Source organism: Lithobates pipiens, unplaced genomic scaffold, assembly GCF_037356315.1.
Source record: "Lithobates pipiens isolate NorthernLeopardFrog02 unplaced genomic scaffold, aLitPip1_a1.2 Scaffold_27, whole genome shotgun sequence".
Lineage (NCBI taxonomy): Eukaryota > Metazoa > Chordata > Amphibia > Anura > Ranidae > Lithobates > Lithobates pipiens.
This window is the reverse complement of record NW_027507788.1, coordinates 29674970-29694942: the sequence shown is the minus strand read 5'-3', so window position 1 is coordinate 29694942 and position 19973 is coordinate 29674970. Positions and strand designations below refer to the sequence as shown.

Here is a 19973-nt window from a genome sequence, read left to right as displayed (position 1 = left end):
ACTGGCAGGGAAGGGGTTAACCACTAGGGACGATGAAGGGGTTAAGTGTGTCCTAGAGAGTGAGTCTAACTGTGGGGGAGGGGGGATGGGCTTCAACTCACATGACAGCAATCACTGCTCCTGATGACAGGCAGCAGCAGATCTCTGTCATGTCACAAGGCAGAATGGGGAAATGCCTTGTTTACATAGGCACTTCCCCGTTCTGCAACCCTGTGACACGATTGCCGGGAGACCGGTTTGCTATCCCCGCCTCCTAAAGGGGACGTACAGGTACACCCATTTGCCCACAGCTGCCATTGTACTGACATATATCAGCGCGCAGGGGTCGGAAAGTGGTTAAAGCGGAGTTCCACCCACATTTTTAACTTTTCACAATCCAGCAGTAAAGAGTGCATTCACTGCAATTTTGCATATGATTTTTTATTTTATTAAAACACTTACTGCTGTATTTCTTCATGGTATTCCTACTTCCTCCTCCTCGGCCTCGACCACAGCCCTGCACGTCATTTTCGGCTTTGCAATGTCTCCTGGGATATGTGTGTCATCAATCCCAGGAGACAACAGGCATCGCCGGAGTTAAGCCGCTACCCATCGGAATATGCAACCGAAGTGACGTTGCGTTGCGGCCATCTTGGTACACCCGTACTCGTCTGCGGTAAGCCTAGAGTTCGAAGTCAGCAAGCTGACATCTTTATACACCCAACGGAGTCTTGCTTTTCACAGGTAATTTTTAACAGTAAACTCCACTGTATTTCACTATATAAGCTGAGTTTACTGTTAAAAATAACTGTGAAAAGCAAGACTCCGGTGGGTGCATTGAGATGACCGCTTGCCGACTTTTAACTCCAGGCTTACTGCAGACGAGCGCAGGTGTACCAAGATGGCCAAGACACAACGTCACTTTGGTTGCATAGTCTGATGGGCAGTGGCTTTCTGACAGGACACCGGGTCGAGAAGATCAAGAGGTGAATGCTGGGCATACAGCATCACCATATCCCGGAAGAGACTGATAGTGGGCTTCACATGTGCTCACAGTAGAGATGGAAGCGCTCTGTAGAGCAAAAATAAACAATAAGTCATTTTAAGAAAACGGAAATTGAGCTGCGATATGTTAAATAACATGGATTTAATGTTTTAATATAGTGTAAAAGAACGGATTACATAAAAAAAAATAAAAAATCATGGGTGGAACTCCACTTTTTTTTTAACAGAAAAGTTTTTGGAACTCCACTTTAAAATGGAAGTAAACCCTTCCAAACAACTTTGACCTACAGGTAAGCCTAGATTAAGGCTTACCTGTAGGTCCAAGTAATATCTCCTAAACCTATATGGTTTAGGAGATATTTGCCCGAAAATGGGCACCGCTGTCTACGGCGCATGCGCCGTAGACAGCGGCGCGCAGGCGCACTAAATGCGGCAAGTCCAAGAATGGATTTGCCTAATTTGTCGACTCCCGTGCGCATGCGCGGGAGTGACGTCATCGCGGCTCCGCCGAATGGCAGCGTCGGAGCTCCGAGACGCGACTCCCGTGCGCATGCGCGGGAGTGACGTCATCGCGGCTTCTCCGCTGTCATTCGTCGGAGCTGCGAGAGACGCCACAACCAAGATGGATGCGGCGGACTACAGGTGACAGCGGCGACTTCGCTGGCTCCTGTGTCAGGTAAGTGACACATAATGAGCTACTATGCGATGCATAGTAGTCCATTATGCTTTACCTTTGCAGGGAAAAAAAGAGGAAGTAAACCCATCAGGGTTTACTTCCTCTTTAAGCTTCTTTGGTGCCAGGAACAATCAAATGGTCTAATAAAAAGCACTTCAGAATTTACTGAAGCTGTGCAAATGAACAGAGTTCATAAGGCCCAAGGCCTTCTATTCACACTTCCACAGCACTTTTTTATTTTTTATTTTTTTTACAATTGTTGAAATTGTCTTGTTTTACTTTTTCATACAATACCAAGCCAACATTTGGTTTGACTGTTGTAAACTTTCAAATCAAAATAAATTTAAACTAACAGTAGAACTCCATGAGCCAGGGCACGCAGTTTTCCAATGAGAACAAAGCAACCAATGAGAACAAAGAATGCAGCACCTTAAAAATGATCCACAGCTGAAAGCTGAAATCTGATTGGCCAGTTGATCGTATTGCTTACGTTCCACTGTAATAATGAATCTAATCAACCCCTTGGTTGCTGGCCCCACTGGGCTGGGCTTTTTTTTTCCAGTGGGGCCGCATATATGCGCATCTCCCTTTGCGGTGCGCTCTTAGCACAGAGACCGGGGTCTCACCAAAGTCCGATTCTGGGTCACCTGATCACTGTGATGGCCTCTAATTGAAGCCCGCCCCCGTGTTTTCTGTCTCTGTGAATGGATGAGAGAGATAAATTGTATCTGTCTCTGTCCTTGCAGAGAGGAAAATGAAAAAGTGTGTGCAGAACAAAAAAAGAATAATACAGTGAAACCTTGGATTACGAGCATAATCCGTTCTAGGAGAATGCTTGTAATCCAAAGCACTCGAATATCAAAGCGAGTTTCCCCATAGAAGGCAATGGAAATGAAGATAATTAGTTCCGCATTGACTTCTATTGCATGCAATATCGCATGTGGCCAGAGGTGGGGGGGGGGCACCAGAGAGACTCAGATATACTCAGAGACTTCGGCTGAACTCGGAAAGTCTCGGAAACTGAGTATTTTCGAGTGTTTCCAAATGATTCTGAGTATTTCCGAACGTCTCTGAACGGTGTGTCACCGGCGTTCCCGTAACTCTGGCCAAATGCAGTACTGCACACCCCATTAGCTTGAATTCTGCTTGTTTTGCGAGACAACACTCGCAATCCGAGTCAGAATTTTTTTTTAAAAGTTGCTCGTCTTTCAAAACGCTTGTTAACCACCTTACTCGTTAACCAAGGTTCCACTGTAATGGTTACCACTAGAACAGGAGTAGAGGGGAAATCCACTAGAGTGATGCATTCCAGTGCCAACTGCCATTAGTGGATTAACTGTCACTTTGGGGATATTTGCTTTCACTTCCTGTCATGTCTTTGGGGCAATAAGTGGGGGGGGGGGACAGAAGACAAAAACTGACTGATGTTCCATCCCTTCCTCGTTGTATTCAAAGCTAGAAGAATTCTGGTCTAGTGGGTACAGACTGCCATCTAGTGTTCATGGATTGTCACCTACACAGGGCTCAGGAACGTCTCGAGGTTACTGGGAGATCCGGGAGTTTTGTTCAGCACAGCAAATGACTGTAGGCAGGCGGCATCTGTCGCGTTCAGTGACACCGGAGACGACAATACTGTGTTGCTGTCACAGGGAAAGAAATAGAGAGACGGTCAGAACAGAACAATCACTGCCATAAGTATAGAGGAGGGGAAATCAGAGGACTCCCATTGCAAACTGCAAACATAAGGCCTCCTTCACACGGGGTGTACTATACCGTACACCCGTGCCGAGGCGTGTTTACCCGTGTGGGGGTTCCATGCACCCCCTTTGCAGGCAGTCTCACTGATGTCAATTGGGTCACAGACATCCTCGCTTTAACGCAGTATTAAACCCAAAAGCAAACCTTTATTATATTGCAGCTTACCAATTCTTAGATGTGATGGCTGCATTTGTTTTCTTTTTTAGACATTTTTTCTTCTATTTTCATCTGGTGAACCAGCCAACAAGTCTGTTGTTTTTCAAAAGCACAAGCTCTCCAGCGCAATGTGTCAGTTTACATTGATGAGGCAAACCACTTCAAAGAGAAATATGTTTTGTTTTTTCCCCCCCTTTTATACTTATCTAAGTGGATGCAGCATGGGATCCATGCTACATCTGTCCCCCGACATCTCTACACTGAGAAACGAGCCAGCCGAACACCGCTGATGGCTCAGTTGCCTCAGCTCCCCGAGAGGAGAGCTGGTGACTGTAAATCAGCATCTCTCCACTCCCGCTCACTGGAGTGCTGAGCTGTGGAGGGGCGGCCGTCTCAGTCTCTCAGCAGAGGCGGGTATCAGTCCAGGTACCTGGCAGATCCAGACTTTATTGTTGTGATGACCTGGACTGATTCCTGTGACATCAGCAGAGAGCGGATTTCAGACCACTCTCTGCTGAAGATGGGTCACAGGAGTGCAAAACGAATTGCACTCCTATGTCCCATAGGAAAAGCCCAACCAAACGAGCCCAGGCTGGCCTTCTCCTTTAACACTGGCAGGGGTGCTCAAAATGAACAACTTTGATTTATTCATGTAAAAGCTTTATCCCAAAAGGGAAAAAAAATTAGCTGTAACCATAGGTGTGTACAGCCTATCACATTAGGGTGTGTACCCCAAAAGCTCAAACACATATGTGTATGTATATATATATATATATATATATATATATATATATATATATATATATATATGTATATGTATATATATATATATATATGTATATATATATATATACACATATGCATATAATGAATATATATATATATCTATATTGCTATAAAAAGGACACAGGATTCTCAACAGTGCAATTGTAATGGTGTCAGTAGAGCAGTGAACTGTGTCATTAAGGCAGAGATTAGTGTCAGTAGGGCAGTGGATGGTGTCAGTAGTTTTTTATTTTTAATATATTATTTTTTATTTACAATTTTATCTATTATCTTTTAAAAAAAATTTTTAGGAGCCCTGTTGCGGGGCTTTGGTGAAATATCAGGGGTCCAAACAGACCCCCTGATGTCTCACTTATAGGACAGAGAAAGTGACTGAGAACAGAGATTCCCCAGTCCCTTTCTCTGCAACCTTAGCTGCACCCAACAATGAATGAATGGGAAGTGCTCTGTACTGAGTGCTTTCCTGTTCATTCACAGTGAGTGATCCCCCTGCAAGCCCGCAGCAGCTGGCAGGATAGAAGGGGGGAGACGGAGACATTGGGGGGGGGGAGTTCTGAGCAGGAATTTGCACTACACAGGGTGATTAGGGTGTACCCAGGCACATCTGTCACACCCTGTGTGCACGTCTATGGCTGTAACCGATTATAGAGCGTGAGCTGGCACTTGGCTTTAATTCATTTTTGTATCTAAATCTGCCAATGCATTAAACACTCCCCCCTCGCCTAAACTGACAATGCAGCTGCCTGCTGTGCCTCCTGTCCTCATTCCTCCAGAGTAGTGTCTCATTAATTAAGGAGGTGTATTACTGGCCAAATCACCAGGTGAAAACAGAAGGGGAGAAAAAAACTAAGAAAACTCATGCAGCCACCACATCTGAGGATTGTTACGTTTTTGAGTTTTGGGTTTAATACCAATTTAAATGATAAGACTGGACAGATGTTTAATGAAAGATGAATGTGTATATGGCCAGAGCTTAGGTCCAAGCGGGCCAGTGTTTTGTAGGGTGACCGCATTTTCAAACTGCCATTCAGGGACACCCCCCCATCCCAAAAAATCAGCTTGTACAACAACAAATCACAGCACAGCCAGGGCGGCGGGTGCACGCTCTACCCAGAAGCACTGATCACGCCCCCAAAAAAGGCCGCCGCATCGCCACTCTACTCGCTGATAGTACTTGTCCTGGCCGCACAAGACCCATTTTCCCTTGTTCCTGCCTTGCAGTGATTAGACACAAGAGGTAAGATGAATGATTTCTCAAATCACAAGCAGGGGGTGGGGATTGTGCCTTTCCAGACATTCCCGGCCAGGACAAGCACTGCTAGTGAGTAGTGTGGCGATGTGCTTTATTCTGGGCATCGGATCAGAGGGGGGGGGGGGGGGCTGTGTCAGTTTTAGTTTTGTTCTGGGACACTGTTTTGTCCTAGAATGAAGATGCCTGGGACAGACCTGCAAAATCCCGGACTGTCCCGGGCAATCCGGGACATGTGGTCACCCTAGTGCTTAGGTCAGCAAGGTTAAAGGGGGCAATACCAAAACCTCAGCTTTCCCCAATATCAGTGGACACCATTCTGCTACAAGCCAAAGGAAAAAGCAATACTTGTAAAATCTGGGCCTTACCAAACGTTATAAATACTTTCCTCTATCAAATATTCCTGGGAGAATTTACAAAGACAAATCCAAATAGAAAGAATGACTAAATTCCATGGAAAATCTTATCTAAAAGGAACATTGCATTCAGTTGTTGTAGGATCACACAGACAGAGACGCACTGAGTACCTGTTGAAGCCCAGCTCTCTGCACACCGTCCAACCATGGGAGGTCTTCCAGCCCTGGTGACACACGGTGTAATAGCGGCTAGCGTGAGCGCTGTACACCTGTAGCAGTGAGTGTCCGGTCAGCAGCAGCACTGGATTCCTGTATTCTGACAACATAGCCAGAGACTGTTATATTTGTCTGGTGCTAGTTTAAAGTGCATGTCAATTCAGAATAATAAAAAAATAATAATAAAATAATAATAATAAAAAAAAAAATAATAAAAATGAGAATTACAAAATTCTATACCTCTGTAACAAAGCCAGATAAAGGGGTGGGCAGGAGGAACGGCTGCCTTGGGCACTGTAGCATCATATGTTGGTGGTGGTGGTTGTGGGTGGTGGAGGGGGGTGCTCCATACAGAGTGACTACCTACTGGAAGAGGGGGAATTTTTGTTTGGGGAGAATTTTGGCTTGCAAAGGGAATTTATGCTTGGGGCTAATCGTGCAGATCATTGCTCATATATTTTTTTGGATGAGATTTTTGCTGACACAAAATACTCATACATTTTTTTGGGGGGGGGCGTATTGTGCACCGTTTGGCATATTTGTCCTGGGCGCTAGACGACCTTGTTCCAGTACTGCTCTGTATTACAGGCACCTTTTCCCATGTTTTGTGCCTTTTAAATAACCCTGCAAGTACAGCAAAATACCGGGTGATCTGCCAGAAATACACGCTAATGCCCCGTACATGATCAGAATTTTGGTCGGAAAAAGCTCTGATGGTTTTCCCAGCAGAATTCAGACGGGATTTCGATCAAGCTGTCTTGCATACACACGTCACACGACCGTCAAGAACGCGGTGACGTACAACACGTACCACGGGACTAGAAAAAGGAAGTTCAATAACCAGTAGCAAATAGCTTTGGTCTTGTAGTTGAATCTGAGCTTGCTTGAGTTTTTGCGTGTCGGAATTGCATACACACAATCGGAATTTCCAATAGAAAAGTTTTCTGTCGGAAAAATTGAGAACCTGCTCTCACTCTTTTGCTGGTGGAAAATTCGGCCGGCAAAATTCCAATGGAGCATACACACAGTCGCATTTGCCAATGAAAAGCTCTCATCGGGTCTTTTGCCGGCCGAAATTCCGACCGCGTGTACGTGGCATTAGTCCTATTAGCATATGGCAAGTGGTGTCAGCCCTGTCCAGCACCTTTTGATAAACTACTCAAACCCTCCACCTATAAGCAAACAAAGAGTTTGGGGGACAGACCCTAAACATGCATTTCTAAAGCTGGTGCTGCTATAAAGACCAATATACATAGAAACTACAGAGAATAGCGCACACATACAAAAAAAAAAAAAAAAAAAGTTGCTAAAATCTTACAGGATTACTTAAAAGGGTGCCTATTCCTACTTAAAAAGGGTGTTTTAACACCTGCAACTCCAATTGGATGTGAAAACCTAGGGCAGTGATGGCGAACCTTGGCACCCCAGATGTTTTGGAACTACATTTCCCACGATGCTCATGCACTCTGCAGTGTAGTTGAGCATCATGGGAAATTAAGTTGCAAAACATCTGGGGTGCCAAGGCTCGCCATCACTGCCCTAGGGTAACACTTCTTGTGTTATCTCAAGGAGCCTAATTAGCCTTCCTGGGTCTTATCTTGGACAACAGAACAATTAGGTTGCATTCACACCTGCTAATGCACCTGCACTCTGATCAGAAGCAAGAACCCCAGCTTTGGGTTTCCGCAAACAGCAGCAAGGGGCAGCCCCATTGAAAGCAATTGGAGGCTGACGGCTCCTGCAGCTAATAGTGGCCACTCCCATGCAATTGCTTATGTAGCGACCAATCTAAACGATTGGCCCTGGATGCAGACTGCCTGTGTCCAGGACTGATCACTAACATGTGATTGCTGCATGAGAGATTACATGCGAGTGGCTGCATCCCTATAAATGAGAAATACGAAACAACTATGTCGCCATGTTGATAACTCAATTCATAATGATCTTGGAAAAATAGCAGATGTTTACAGCTCCTCAAAAATGGTCTTGACTAACCTATTGCACACATGTAAAAAGAACAGAAGAGGGCGCCAACATCTAAGTGTAGAGTATTTATTAAAAACAGTAAGTAGGGTTAAAATGCACTCTGCATGAGAAGAATAAACTACCTATCATTAGAATTGAGCCTTCTGCGGAGCCACAGGGTAGTGCAGAGTGGCTGGAAGGTGCAGAGCTGCACTGGGAAGCTGCTGGTATATGGCTGATCCTGCCATCCAGTGTGGAGCTTAAGCAGGCTCAGATGTAGCTGAGTGGCTTCCAGGGTATCTCGGTCAGCTATCTTGGGCTCTGCTCCACCTGACGCTGCTGTCAGCATATCGACTGCGAGGCAAACAAGGCATTTGCCTTGGGCAGCATTTTTCAGGGGGGCGGCACCACCCCCAGGCAGAAGGAACAATACAAGGACTGCAGAGAAGCTCCTAATATGTGGCACTTGGATGAATCATGTCTCAGGATCTGATGAGGAAGCCGCAGCTGTTTACTGTGACCAGCTGCAGCTTCCTCACCAGACCCTGAGAGTGACAAGAACAGTATACCACTGCACCGGATTTACATTTGTAAAAGTCCAGACTTACAATGCCACAGTGTGCACCGATCTGTACAGCCCCCCCCCCCCCCATGCCTCGGAACTGCATGCCGTGTTCTTCTGCATCTCCCCAGGGGGCCGTCCACCAGTCTACCTGATGGCAAGGAGAACTGGGGGCCTCAGTAATAACAGTTGGGCACACAGGCAGCTCCAAGTCATACTGGCCCCCTCAGCTCACCATTCTAATAGGAAGAGGAGGGGGTGGAGTTTACAGATGAATCGGTGGATCTTAAAGAGGAAGAGCTTGGACAAATTTAAATGGGGGGGTGCCCAATTTTTGTCTTGCCTAGAGCAGCACAAAACCAAAATAGACCACTGGCCCAGAGGGTTTGGCTGTGACGTCACATGTCACATAGGGGGTGTGGCTACGCATTTCAGGGCTGGCACCAGCCCTTTTGTCAAGCCTCACGCAGCTAATCACAATAACCCACAGTGGGGCTCTTGCATCTAATTGGAGTGCGGGTGAATTTGCAGGTGTGAATGCACCCTAATTGTTCTGTTGTCAAAACGAAGAACCAGGAGGGCTAATTAGGTTCCTTGAGATAACACAGGAAGTGTGCGCAGGACACAGTTCTGAATAAGTATCAACAGGTTTTTTTTTTTTTTTATACTCATCGAACAGATATAAATAAAAGGCTTTAAATGGTCAATATTTAACAGACCAAAGGGGAGCAAATAAATAAAGAACATCTTCATCAGGGTTTCCATTCATTTTACCAGACCAGTCATTCACACCAAAATGCAAAAATAATATTTAAAAAATCTGCTTTGCTATCATCATCTGCTTCCTCACCGCTGACCAGGGTCCGGTTGCTTGGCTGCCTGCTTGGTGGGCAGGGGTTGGCACCATCGATAAGAGAACAGTTTAAAGTGGGGACACAACTCTCTAGGTAGTCAGGACAGGCTCGCTGCACTGCTGGCTGGTAGAAGTACTGCACTGAAAACAACAGAAGTGTATTCATTATAATCACTGTACTATTATAATAAGTAAGTATTATTTCTGTACACATACATGCTTCACACAAATATTTTTTATTTTCTTGTATTTCTTATTCCAGTATTTTCGAAACATTAGGCCTCATGCACACTGGGCGTTTTTAAAGATGCTTTAATAGGGAAGTAATAGGAAAGGCGTTTAGGAGGGGGTTAGCTAACACCCTGTGTGCATGAGGCCATATTGAAAATTTGTGTAATGTTATTACCTCATCCCATATAAATGATCCTTTTACTCCACATAAACTAAAACTTATAGCTAAACTATAAGCAAATGTTATCAGGAATCTGGCAATCAGTGGTGGCTGGTGCTCAAAATTTTTGGGGGGCGCAAACAAACTGAAAAATTCTGAAAAAAACCCCCCCATCAATTGCAGCCACTGTGCCCTCAAACGCAACCACTGTGCCATCAAACACAGCCAATGTGCCTATCAAGTGCCGCCACTGTGCCCATCAAACACAGCCACTGTGCCATATCAAATGCTCCCACTGTGCCATAAAATGCTGCCACTGTGCCCCATCAAATACAGCTAATGTGCTCATCTTATGCAGGCACTGTGCCCCATCAAATGCAGCCTTACTGTGCCCATCAAATGCAGCCTCACTGTGCCCCCATCAAATGCAGGCAGCTCCGCTCAGGCCATGCTTTCCATGGAGCTGCTGACTTCACTTCCGGTTTCCCAGGTCAAAAGCCTGCAAATGAAGCACCTCGTCTGCAATCTCATGATTGCATTGACATGGTGCTTCCCATAGTGCACAGTGCACTGAAAGAACATTTATTTCTATATATATTTTTTTGTGACTGCTGGGTGGGGGGCCGCGCCCGTGCGCCCCCCTATGGACACAGGCCGCCACTGCTGACAATCATAATCTACCTATCAGTTGGAGCCAACAGTCATGGTGAGCAGTGCCAGAACAAGGGGTATTAAATGTGCTAAACCTTTCATCTGATTTCTAAATTGCTGCATTTGTAAACTCCAAAAGCCAATATAAAGTTGTAAAAAAACAATCTTGTTTATTTGTACAATTCATCTTTAAGGGGGCGTGACAGGGGGTGTGTCCTTAGCCTGCATACTTTTGCTAATAGGTGTCCCTCATTCCTGTCACAAAAAGTTGGGGGGTATGACCTAATGACCTCTGCATTCCTTTTTACAAGACCTCTGCACTCTGCCTTACTTATTACTGATCCTACTGACCTCTGTACTCTGCATTACTTATTACTGACCTCTGTACTCTGCATTACTTATTACTGACCTCTGTACTCTGCACTACTTATTACTGACCTCTGTACTCTGCACTACTTATTACTGACCTCTGTACTCTGCACTACTTATTACTGACCTCTGTACTCTGCACTACTTATTACTGACCTCTGCATTACCACCTGCTCACCTCTGCATTACCACCTACTGACCTACTGACCTCTGCACTATGCATTACCACCTACTGACCTCTGCACCCTGCATTACCACCTACTGACCTCTACACCCTGCATTACTACCTACTGACCTCTGTCTCTTTAAGTGGGCTTTAATGCCAGAGGAAATGGCATGGCTTCTGCATCGTGATTGCTGTGATTGGCTCTTACAGCGGTCACATGTTCGGGAGCTTCTCCCACTGGCTCCCAATCAGAAGTCATGACAGAAAGCTGTCGGTGACAGCTCGGTCAGTGTGCTGGGAGCACACTTTCAGCACACAACCTCATGTCACCGTGGATGCATATGTGCAGCAGTCAGGGTTAAAGTTCACCTTTCTTGCAGCCACATATATGCGTCACGTGGTCAAAAAAAGGTTAAAAATTAAAGTCCCTGCACCCTGGTGATCTTTGATCTCTTCCATATTGTTCAGGTAAATCTCCCTGTCCAAGGTTGCCTATCCCTGATTATGCCTCCCGGTGGTCCATTTAAGTGGATTTTAAAGTGTCACTAAAGACAATTTTTTGTTTGTTTGTTTTGTAATGGATGCTGCACCCTAATGATCTTCAATCTCTTCCATGTTGTTCAGGTAGATCTCCCTCTCGCTAATGCCTCGTACATTCCGAACGTGTGTATGCTCCATCGGGTATATTTGTTGTCGGAATTTCCGACAACAAATGTTTGAGAGCTGGTTCTCAAGTTTTCCGCCAACAAAATTTGTTGTTGCAAATTCTGAGCGTGTGTACACAAGTCCAACGCACCAAAGTCCACGCAAGCTTGGAATCAAGCAGAAGAGCCACACTGGCTATTGTACTTCATTTTTTATGGCGTGTTGTACGTCACCACGTTCTTAACGTTCGGAATTTCCGACAACATTGATGTGACCATGTGTATGAAAGACAAGTTTGAGCCAACATCTATCGGGAAAAAATCCACGGTTTTGTTGTCGGAATGTCTGATCGTGTGTACAGGGCATAAGAGTCTGCCTAAGCTCTGGTCTAAACACAAGATAATTAAAAACAAGAAAAAAAAAGAAAAAGCACATGGATCACATGCTTTAAAAAATAAACATTTATTATATAAAAAACAAAGTGGCAATGCACACATTTTGTCCCACTTGGGACAGAGCACATCAGATTAGCAATCCAGCAGCAACCCGCAAACCACAGCCAATAGTGGGGCTGGAAGGGATGCAGTTATAGCTTTCCTCTCGCAGAACGGGACCCGCTATAGAAGTCTTGAAACCACCAGCATCAATGATCTTCTGTGTGCACCACTCAGAGGAAGAGGTGCAGTCTGAGTCAGGAATGGAGTCCAGGAAGCAAGGTGTGGGATATCCCTCTTTGCACCCCTTCCCCTGATTGGTGCACCCAGAAGATCATGGACACTGCTGGTTTGGTTGTTCTGATTAGACCAGTACAATGCAGAGGACAATGCAGAGGCCATCAGGAGTTAATACTGTATATCCTAGTGCAGTGATGGCGAACCTTGGCACCCCAGATGTTTTGGAACTACATATCCCATAATGCTCTTGAACTCTGCAGTGTAGTTGAGCATCATGGGAGATGTAGTTCCAAAACATCTAGGGTGCCAAGGTTCGCCATCACTGTCCTAGTGTGACTTACCAAGGAGAAGGATGGACAAGGATATTGCAACGATCGATACGATGATGGAAATGGCAACGAGGATTCTTGACGCATGGTGTAAAGAACATAGAGACAGCTTCTCCTCTGAATTGCAAAGACTTTCACAACTGAAGACATCTGAAAGAGTTAAAAGTAATATTAGAGAAAAAAAACTAAGCTTAACTAAACGTTAATATGGGATAATGTGAGACACCAGGATTATCTCTATAAAAAAGTGCACCTGTGTGTAGCCCCACCTCCCTCCTCCTCAGCACCTGTGTGTAGTCACACCTCCTTCTCAGCGCCTGTGTGTAGCAACACCACCTCCCCAGCAACTGCGTGTAGCCACACCTCCCCCCCTCCCAGCACCTGGATGTAGCCCCACCTCCCCCTCAGTGCCTGTGTGTAGCTACACCTCCTCCCCAGCGCCTGTGTGTAGCCACACCTCCTTCTCAGCACCTGTGTATAGCCACACCTCTTCCCCAGCACCTGCGTGTAGCCACACCTCCCCCTCAGTGCCTGTGTGTAGTCACACCTCCTCCCCAGCGCCTGCGTGTAGCCACACCTCCTTCCCAGCACCTGCGTGTAGCCACACCTCCTCCTCAGCACCTGCATGTAGCCACACCTCCCCCTCAGTGCCTGTGTGTAGCCACACCTCCTCCCCAGCGCCTGTGTGTAGCCACACCTCCTCCCCAGCACCTACGTGTAGCCACCCCTCCCCCTCAGTGCCTGTGTGTAGCCACACCTCCTCCCCAGCACCTGTGTGTAGCCACACCTCCTCCCTAGCACCTGCGTGTAGCCACACCTCCTCCCTAGCACCTGCATGTAGCCACACCTCCTCCTCAGCACCTGCGTGTAGCCACACCTCCCCCTCAGTGCCTGTATGTAGCCACACCTCCCCAGCGCCTGTGTGTAGCCACACCTCCTCCCCAGCACCTGCGTGTAGCCACACCTCCCCCTCAGTGCCTGTGTGTAGCCACACCTCCTCCCCAGCGCCTGTGTGCAGCCACACCTCCTCCCCAGCACCTGCGTGTAGCCACACCTCCCCCTCAGTGCCTGTGTGTAGCTACACCTCCTCCCCAGCGCCTGTGTGCAGCCACACCTCCTCCCCAGCACCTGCGTGTAGCCACACCTCCCCCTCAGTGCCTGTGTGTAGCCACACCTCCTCCCCAGCGCCTGTGTGCAGCCACACCTCCTCCCCAGCACCTGCGTGTAGCCACACCTCCTCTTCAGTGCCTGTGTGTAGCCAGACCTCCTCCCCAGCACCTGTGTGTAGCCACACCTCCTTCTCAGCACCTGTGTGTAGCCACACCTCTATCTTAGTGCCTGTGTGTAGCCACATCTCCTCCTCAGCGCCTGTGTGTAGCCACACCTCCTTCTCAGCGCCTGTGTGTAGCCACACCTCTATCTTAGTGCCTGTGTGTAGCCACACCTCCTTCTCAGCGCCTGTGTGTAGCCACACCTCCTCCCAAGCACCTGTGTGTAGCCACACCTCCTCCCAAGCACCTGTGTGTAGCCACACCTCCACCTCAGTGCCTGTGTGTAGCCACACCTCCTTCCCAGCGCCTGTGTGTAGCCACACCTCTTCCCTAGCACCTGTGTGTAGCCACATACATATTTTTTTTAATAGCATGGGAGAGAGTTAAAAACTTTGATCAGATGGGACTGCAACAGGAACATTTTTGTGTCTGGAGTTCAGCTTTAAATAAATATCAGCTAGAAGGGTTACCTTATACATTCTAATGAGACTGTCCCCTGTTACCCCATACAGTCTAATGAGACTGTCCCCTGTTACCCCATACAGTCTAATGAGACTGTCCCCTATGTCACCCCCCATAGTCTCCTTACTCTGATTTCGCTGTTCGTTATCGGTTGAGATGATCACACCAGCTTCATCCACCGGCAGTGTGGCACAGCCTTCCACCACACCTTCCTCTCCACTTCTGCTTGGATTATTCCCATTCTGGAAAATCAACAACAACAACGTAAGATAGAAAATAGATCATTAAATATAAGGTTGGATCAGCGTAGTGATAGGTCACTTGGCCAACGAGTGCTACGGGTTTATTTACCGCCCCCTCCTGCCCATACAGGCACTGTAACTGCAAGCTTGATTAATTGTTAAGTTAATTTGTGGCTACTTATAATGTATGTCTGGGCAACATGAAAAAAAAACATATACAGTAAATCTCGCAAATACATGCACATTTCCCCAGATTTGGTCTCTTTTCTTCTATGACCCCTTCTGCCCATTAAAACTGTCCGGAAAACCGTGGTCATGTTCCTGCCAGAAGAACTGTGCATTCGCACGGAACATCCAGCAGAGCTGTATGCAGAATTAGGGCCATACGCATGTCAGGGTGTTTACGCTTAGGCGCCTGAGCGTGTTCAGCCTCATTAGCATGCATGTTGATTGGACTGCTGGTGCCTAGTGGCCTATTTAAAGTACTGCAAGGCTCAATGTCCTTGCTGAGTGGTCAAAAGCTCCTGTGACCCGTGACCAGACCCTGCTTGTTCCTGTGTTAGGTTAGGTTCACACCGAAGGGGATCTGCAACTGGCTGCTGTGCCTGTGATTTACGTCACCGACACATGCACTCTGAACGGATGGAATACCGTGCTGGACCCTCAGAGCCCCGTGCCAGAGCCTGAGGGCTCCCACACGCATGTGCGGCAGTGACGTCATCATAGCTCCAGCCACTCATACAGCGAAATTTTGTTGAAGAATTTCCTATCCGAAATACGAATTTTCGTTAGATGAGGGGCTCCCACCATCCCTGTGCTGTGCTGACTTCCTCCTGGGGATTCGTAAAAAAAGTTTGAATTTCGTACAAAATTCAGACGCATGGCAATTCGTATTTCGGATCCTCCCGAACGTATGAATTTAGGAAAATTCATACGAATTTGAGATTCGAAATGAGATACGAAACTAATCGCACATGTCTAACATACATACACTGACCTCACCTACATACATACACTGACCTCATCTACATACACTGACCTCCTACATACACTGACCTAACATGCATACACCTACCTAACATACACTGACCTTGCCACCGAGATCTTCTTCACTCTGCCTTCCACCCCTAGCACAGCTGATCATCAACAATACATCGGTGCAGTCACTGACAGATCTCGACCGATCGCTCCTCCGCTGCCATGATGATCTTTCTGAGCTCCGAATGGGGATCTCAGTGATGTGGTGCAGCGCAGCGGCGGCATTGTAATTCCCGCCTTCTGGAGCCTGCAGCGCCTATGATGGATGTCACACGTCCCGCGGTCCCGCCATTGGACCAGTGGGACGTCCACCTGCTAGGTCACTTGGCGGATCAGATCGGTCCCTACTCGGTGGTGGCCGGTGGTGCTCGGGGCTAACAATTGGCTGGAGCCTTCCTGAGACTCTGAACTTTTTGGGGACCCATTCGGGGCTCCAGCCCCCCTAGCCACCCCCTGCCGACGCCCCTGATACACACGATCAGAAATTCCATCAGAAAAACCTTGGATGGTTTTGCCGACGGAATTCCGCTCAAGCTTGGCTTGCATACACACTGCCACACAAAAGTTCTCTGAACTTTCGACCGTCAAGAACGCGGTGACGTACAACACTACGACGAGCCGAGAAAATGAAGTTCAATGCTTCCGAGCATGCATCAAATTGTTTCCAAGCAGGCATAGGAATTTTGCGTGTCGGAATTTGTACAGACGATCGGAATTTCTGATTGGAACTTTTTCCGACTGAAAAGAATAGAGAACATGCTCTCAATCTTTTGCTGGCTGGAATTCTACCAGCAAAAGTCCGATGGAGCATACACACGGTCGGAATTTCTGACCAAATGCTCACATACAACATTTGCTGGCAGAATTTCTGATTGTGTGTATGGGGCATAAGAGTTGTCATTGTTAGATAGGAATGACTCAATGGCAGGATCACCATGAGAAAATTATAATTAAATAAGAAAAAGAAAACAAATGCAGCCACCTTATCTACAGACTGGTAACTGCAATAAATCAAAGCTTGGGGGGGCAGGAGGGACAGCTGCCCCTGGAGCATTGTTTCTAAATGAAGGGGGGCTCCACATAGCAAGCTGCTCCCTCCTCATCAGATGTAAGTGTTGGGTGTCAATCATCTGTATCTCTACAGAAAAGCTTATTTTCTCCCGCCAGTTTAAGGTTTCTAGAAAAGATAAACTGTCTGTAAAAATATCAACACTACCATACACTATGGATGAGTGGCCCATTCCTTAGAAGGGGGGAAGAAATGCTGTAATATAGTGGCTAGCTGTACCTTCATGTCTTGACTTAGCCAATAGCAACACTGCAATCTGCGTATTTCCTAGTGCCATCAACTGGCCACACTGGAGTCAAGCCAAGAAGAGTGAGTTTCAACAGTTGTCTGACTGTCACAAGACACAACCTGGAGTCAGGAGGGTGATTCTACTCAGGATGTTATGTGAGCTCATTGAAGAGAACAAGATGGAATGGCAGTTACGTCGGGGGCCGGAGGTTCTATTTCCTACAGTTGCACCCCTGCACCCGAGTTGAGAGAAGTTTCCGGACAGCCGCACTCCAAAAAAAATAGCCTTTATTCGTAAAAAATGATTTCACACTATAAAAACCGTTTTATAGTGTGAAACGCGTCAGATCTTCTGTCCTGTGTTCTGCATGTATTTTTGATATCATCATTTTTTACGGATAAAGGCTAATTTTTTGGAGTGCGGCTGTCCAGAATCTTCTCTCATCGCTATTGCTATATGCATTGCCAGCACCTGTTGCTTGAACTCTGAGGAGAGGTTTACGTCCATTGATCTACTTGGAGAAGTGATTTCCCTTGCACCCCTTGTAAGTGTCTAAATGCAGGGTGGTCAGGTCATGTCTGACAGGCAAGCCACCCTAATCATCGTCATAGATCAAATGTATGGGCAGATTTGATGTACATACAGATCGAATATTTCTGAAAACAAAACACTTGACTGCATCCAACACTGAAATGCCACTCCATGGTGGAGTCACCCGATTTTACTACATTCCCTCTTGTTTTATTGTCACTGATGGTAATGTGAGTTAAAAAGTTTCTGAGCTCCAAACACGCACTTCCATAACAAAGATGTGTTTTTTATGCTTTTTATATGGTTTATATTGCTTACATACAGTTTTCTGAGAGCCAAGAAGGTCATTGCAGGACATTTGTTGCCTACAATGGTGGTTTGCCATTGATGGTTCCTGCACATCATACACTTCTTCGTTACATAGTCCTGATAAAAGTGTTCAATGCCTTCATAGTTGCTGGTTTTAATAAAATTGTTCTTTAAAACTTGCAGCCAGGTGCCTACATAGAGGATTGTTGAAGCTACAGAGTATAAACTGCTAAGGCTAGAGAAGGGTTAAGCTTCGGGCCTGTCGGTTTCTCTGACCTTTTTGGTTCTGACCGCCATGCTGTCAGCATATAAATCAGGGGAGGAAGGCCGAGCTCAGGGGCCGCAGGGGCAAAGGAAAGAAGGTCCAAGCCAGTCGAGGATGTAACCTCCAATCAACACCATCCCACGGGAGCCTATCTATTAAGGATCTTGCCAGCATGGACTTCTACCTGTAAAGGTATGCCTGGGCAGCTGAGGAATAGCCGGTTAGGGACTTGAAAGTGGAAGAACTGTACTGTTGCAACTTCTGAGTAAAGTTTTGTTAACTATTTCTGAGCCTGGTCTGAAGTTATTCTGGTACAATCATTTTTATTGAGAAGAACAATGGCAGAATACAGGCTTGAAGAAAAGGAAGGCAGCGTGGTCCCGCACAGGGGAACAAAACATCAGTTTTCACGTTAATACAAACAAAATGTTTTTTCAAAGGCAAACAGTAAAAGCATCCGGAGACAGAGCTGGAAGTGGGAATAAATAACTGGATTCGGTGGTCCAAGACATGGTAAAACTGGTAAAACTAATGGACAAATCAAAAAGGACAAACAAAATAAAACAAAAAACAAAACTAAACACAAAAAAAAGAAAAAGGGTAGGGAGAGATAGGGTGGGAAAGGGTGAAGTGGGGAGAACGAAGGTGAGAGGGAGGAAAGAGAAACAGAGATGTAGAATTAGGCCAGGGAGCAGGAGAAACAGACAAGATAAGAATGAAAAAGGACGAGGTGTAGACTTATGCCACATACACACGACCAGACTTTCCGACACACTAGGTCCGACAATCTTCCCTTAAGACTTAATTTTTGGCGGATTTCCGACAGACTTTCCGAATGAATGGACTTGGCCACACACAATCACACCAAAGTCCGACGGATTTGAACGGGATGACGTACGACCGGACCAGAATAAGGAAGTTCATAGCCAGTAGCCAATAGCTAGCCTAGCGAAGTTTTTCATCTGTCGGACTAGCATACAGACTAGCGGATTTCTCCATAGGAACTGGGTCTGGCGGAGTTCCGGGGGAAAAATTTGAAACATGTTCTATTTCTAAAGTCTGTCAGATTTTTGGACAGCAGAGATCCGATAGAGCCCACACATGATCAAATTGTCCGACGGATTCGTTCCGTCAGACCTTTGCTGTCGAAAAGTCAGATCGTGTATACGCAGCATTTGACAAGAAAAGAGCTTGGGGCCTGCGGGTTGGGTGGTATATTGGAACGGTCCAGAATATCCAAGCTGGCTGGGGGAAGAGCAGGGAGAGCATAAGGATTCCACACTTTGAGGAACTTAGCATGGGAGACATGAAGTACACTGGTCATCTTTTCATGTAACATGAGGGTGCTCAATATGCTCTTCACCTCCGCAATACCAACCGAGCAATACCAGCAATGAAGAGGTAGGTGGCCAGCTTTTGTTGGTAGGAGAAGAGGCCCAGGAGGGGGCAAAAGTAGTAAAATATGCCAGGCATCTTTGTGGAAAGGTACATAAAAAAGGGTTAACAGGGGGCCATAGACCCTAGATCAAATTCCCACCAGTCGTGGGCAGGACCACAGGGGCGTAACTATAGGGGGTGCAGCAGTTGCGACCGCAACTGGGGCCTGTGCTGCAGGGGGCCCGTGCAGCCCCCTCTACATATGGCTGGCAGCAGCATAGGCACCTAGGGGTACCAGTGCACCATGCACACGGGTGGCTGGAGGTGGATGGTGACTAGCAGAGCTCCATGCTCGACTATCGCACTGGCTGCTCTTTAGTTGTGCATTCCCTGC

General features: G+C 46.6%; 1 protein-coding gene across 2 annotated transcripts in view; it reads right to left on the bottom strand.

The window, feature by feature from the left end:
- Positions 1-19973, bottom strand: part of LOC143933712 (transmembrane protease serine 3-like) — a 55053-nt gene that overhangs the window by 20734 nt on the left and 14346 nt on the right. For both annotated transcript variants that reach the window (XR_013263141.1, XM_077456703.1), the window contains exons 3-7: positions 14647-14761; positions 12799-12936; positions 9559-9702; positions 6137-6281; positions 3178-3300 (exon numbers count right to left, since the gene is read on the bottom strand). Coding sequence is in view for 1 of the 2 variants with exons in the window: in XM_077456703.1 (XP_077312829.1) it covers positions 3178-3300; positions 6137-6281; positions 9559-9702; positions 12799-12936; positions 14647-14761 (665 nt within the window). In the remaining variant the exon portion in view is untranslated. The remainder of the gene's footprint in view (positions 1-3177; positions 3301-6136; positions 6282-9558; positions 9703-12798; positions 12937-14646; positions 14762-19973) is intronic.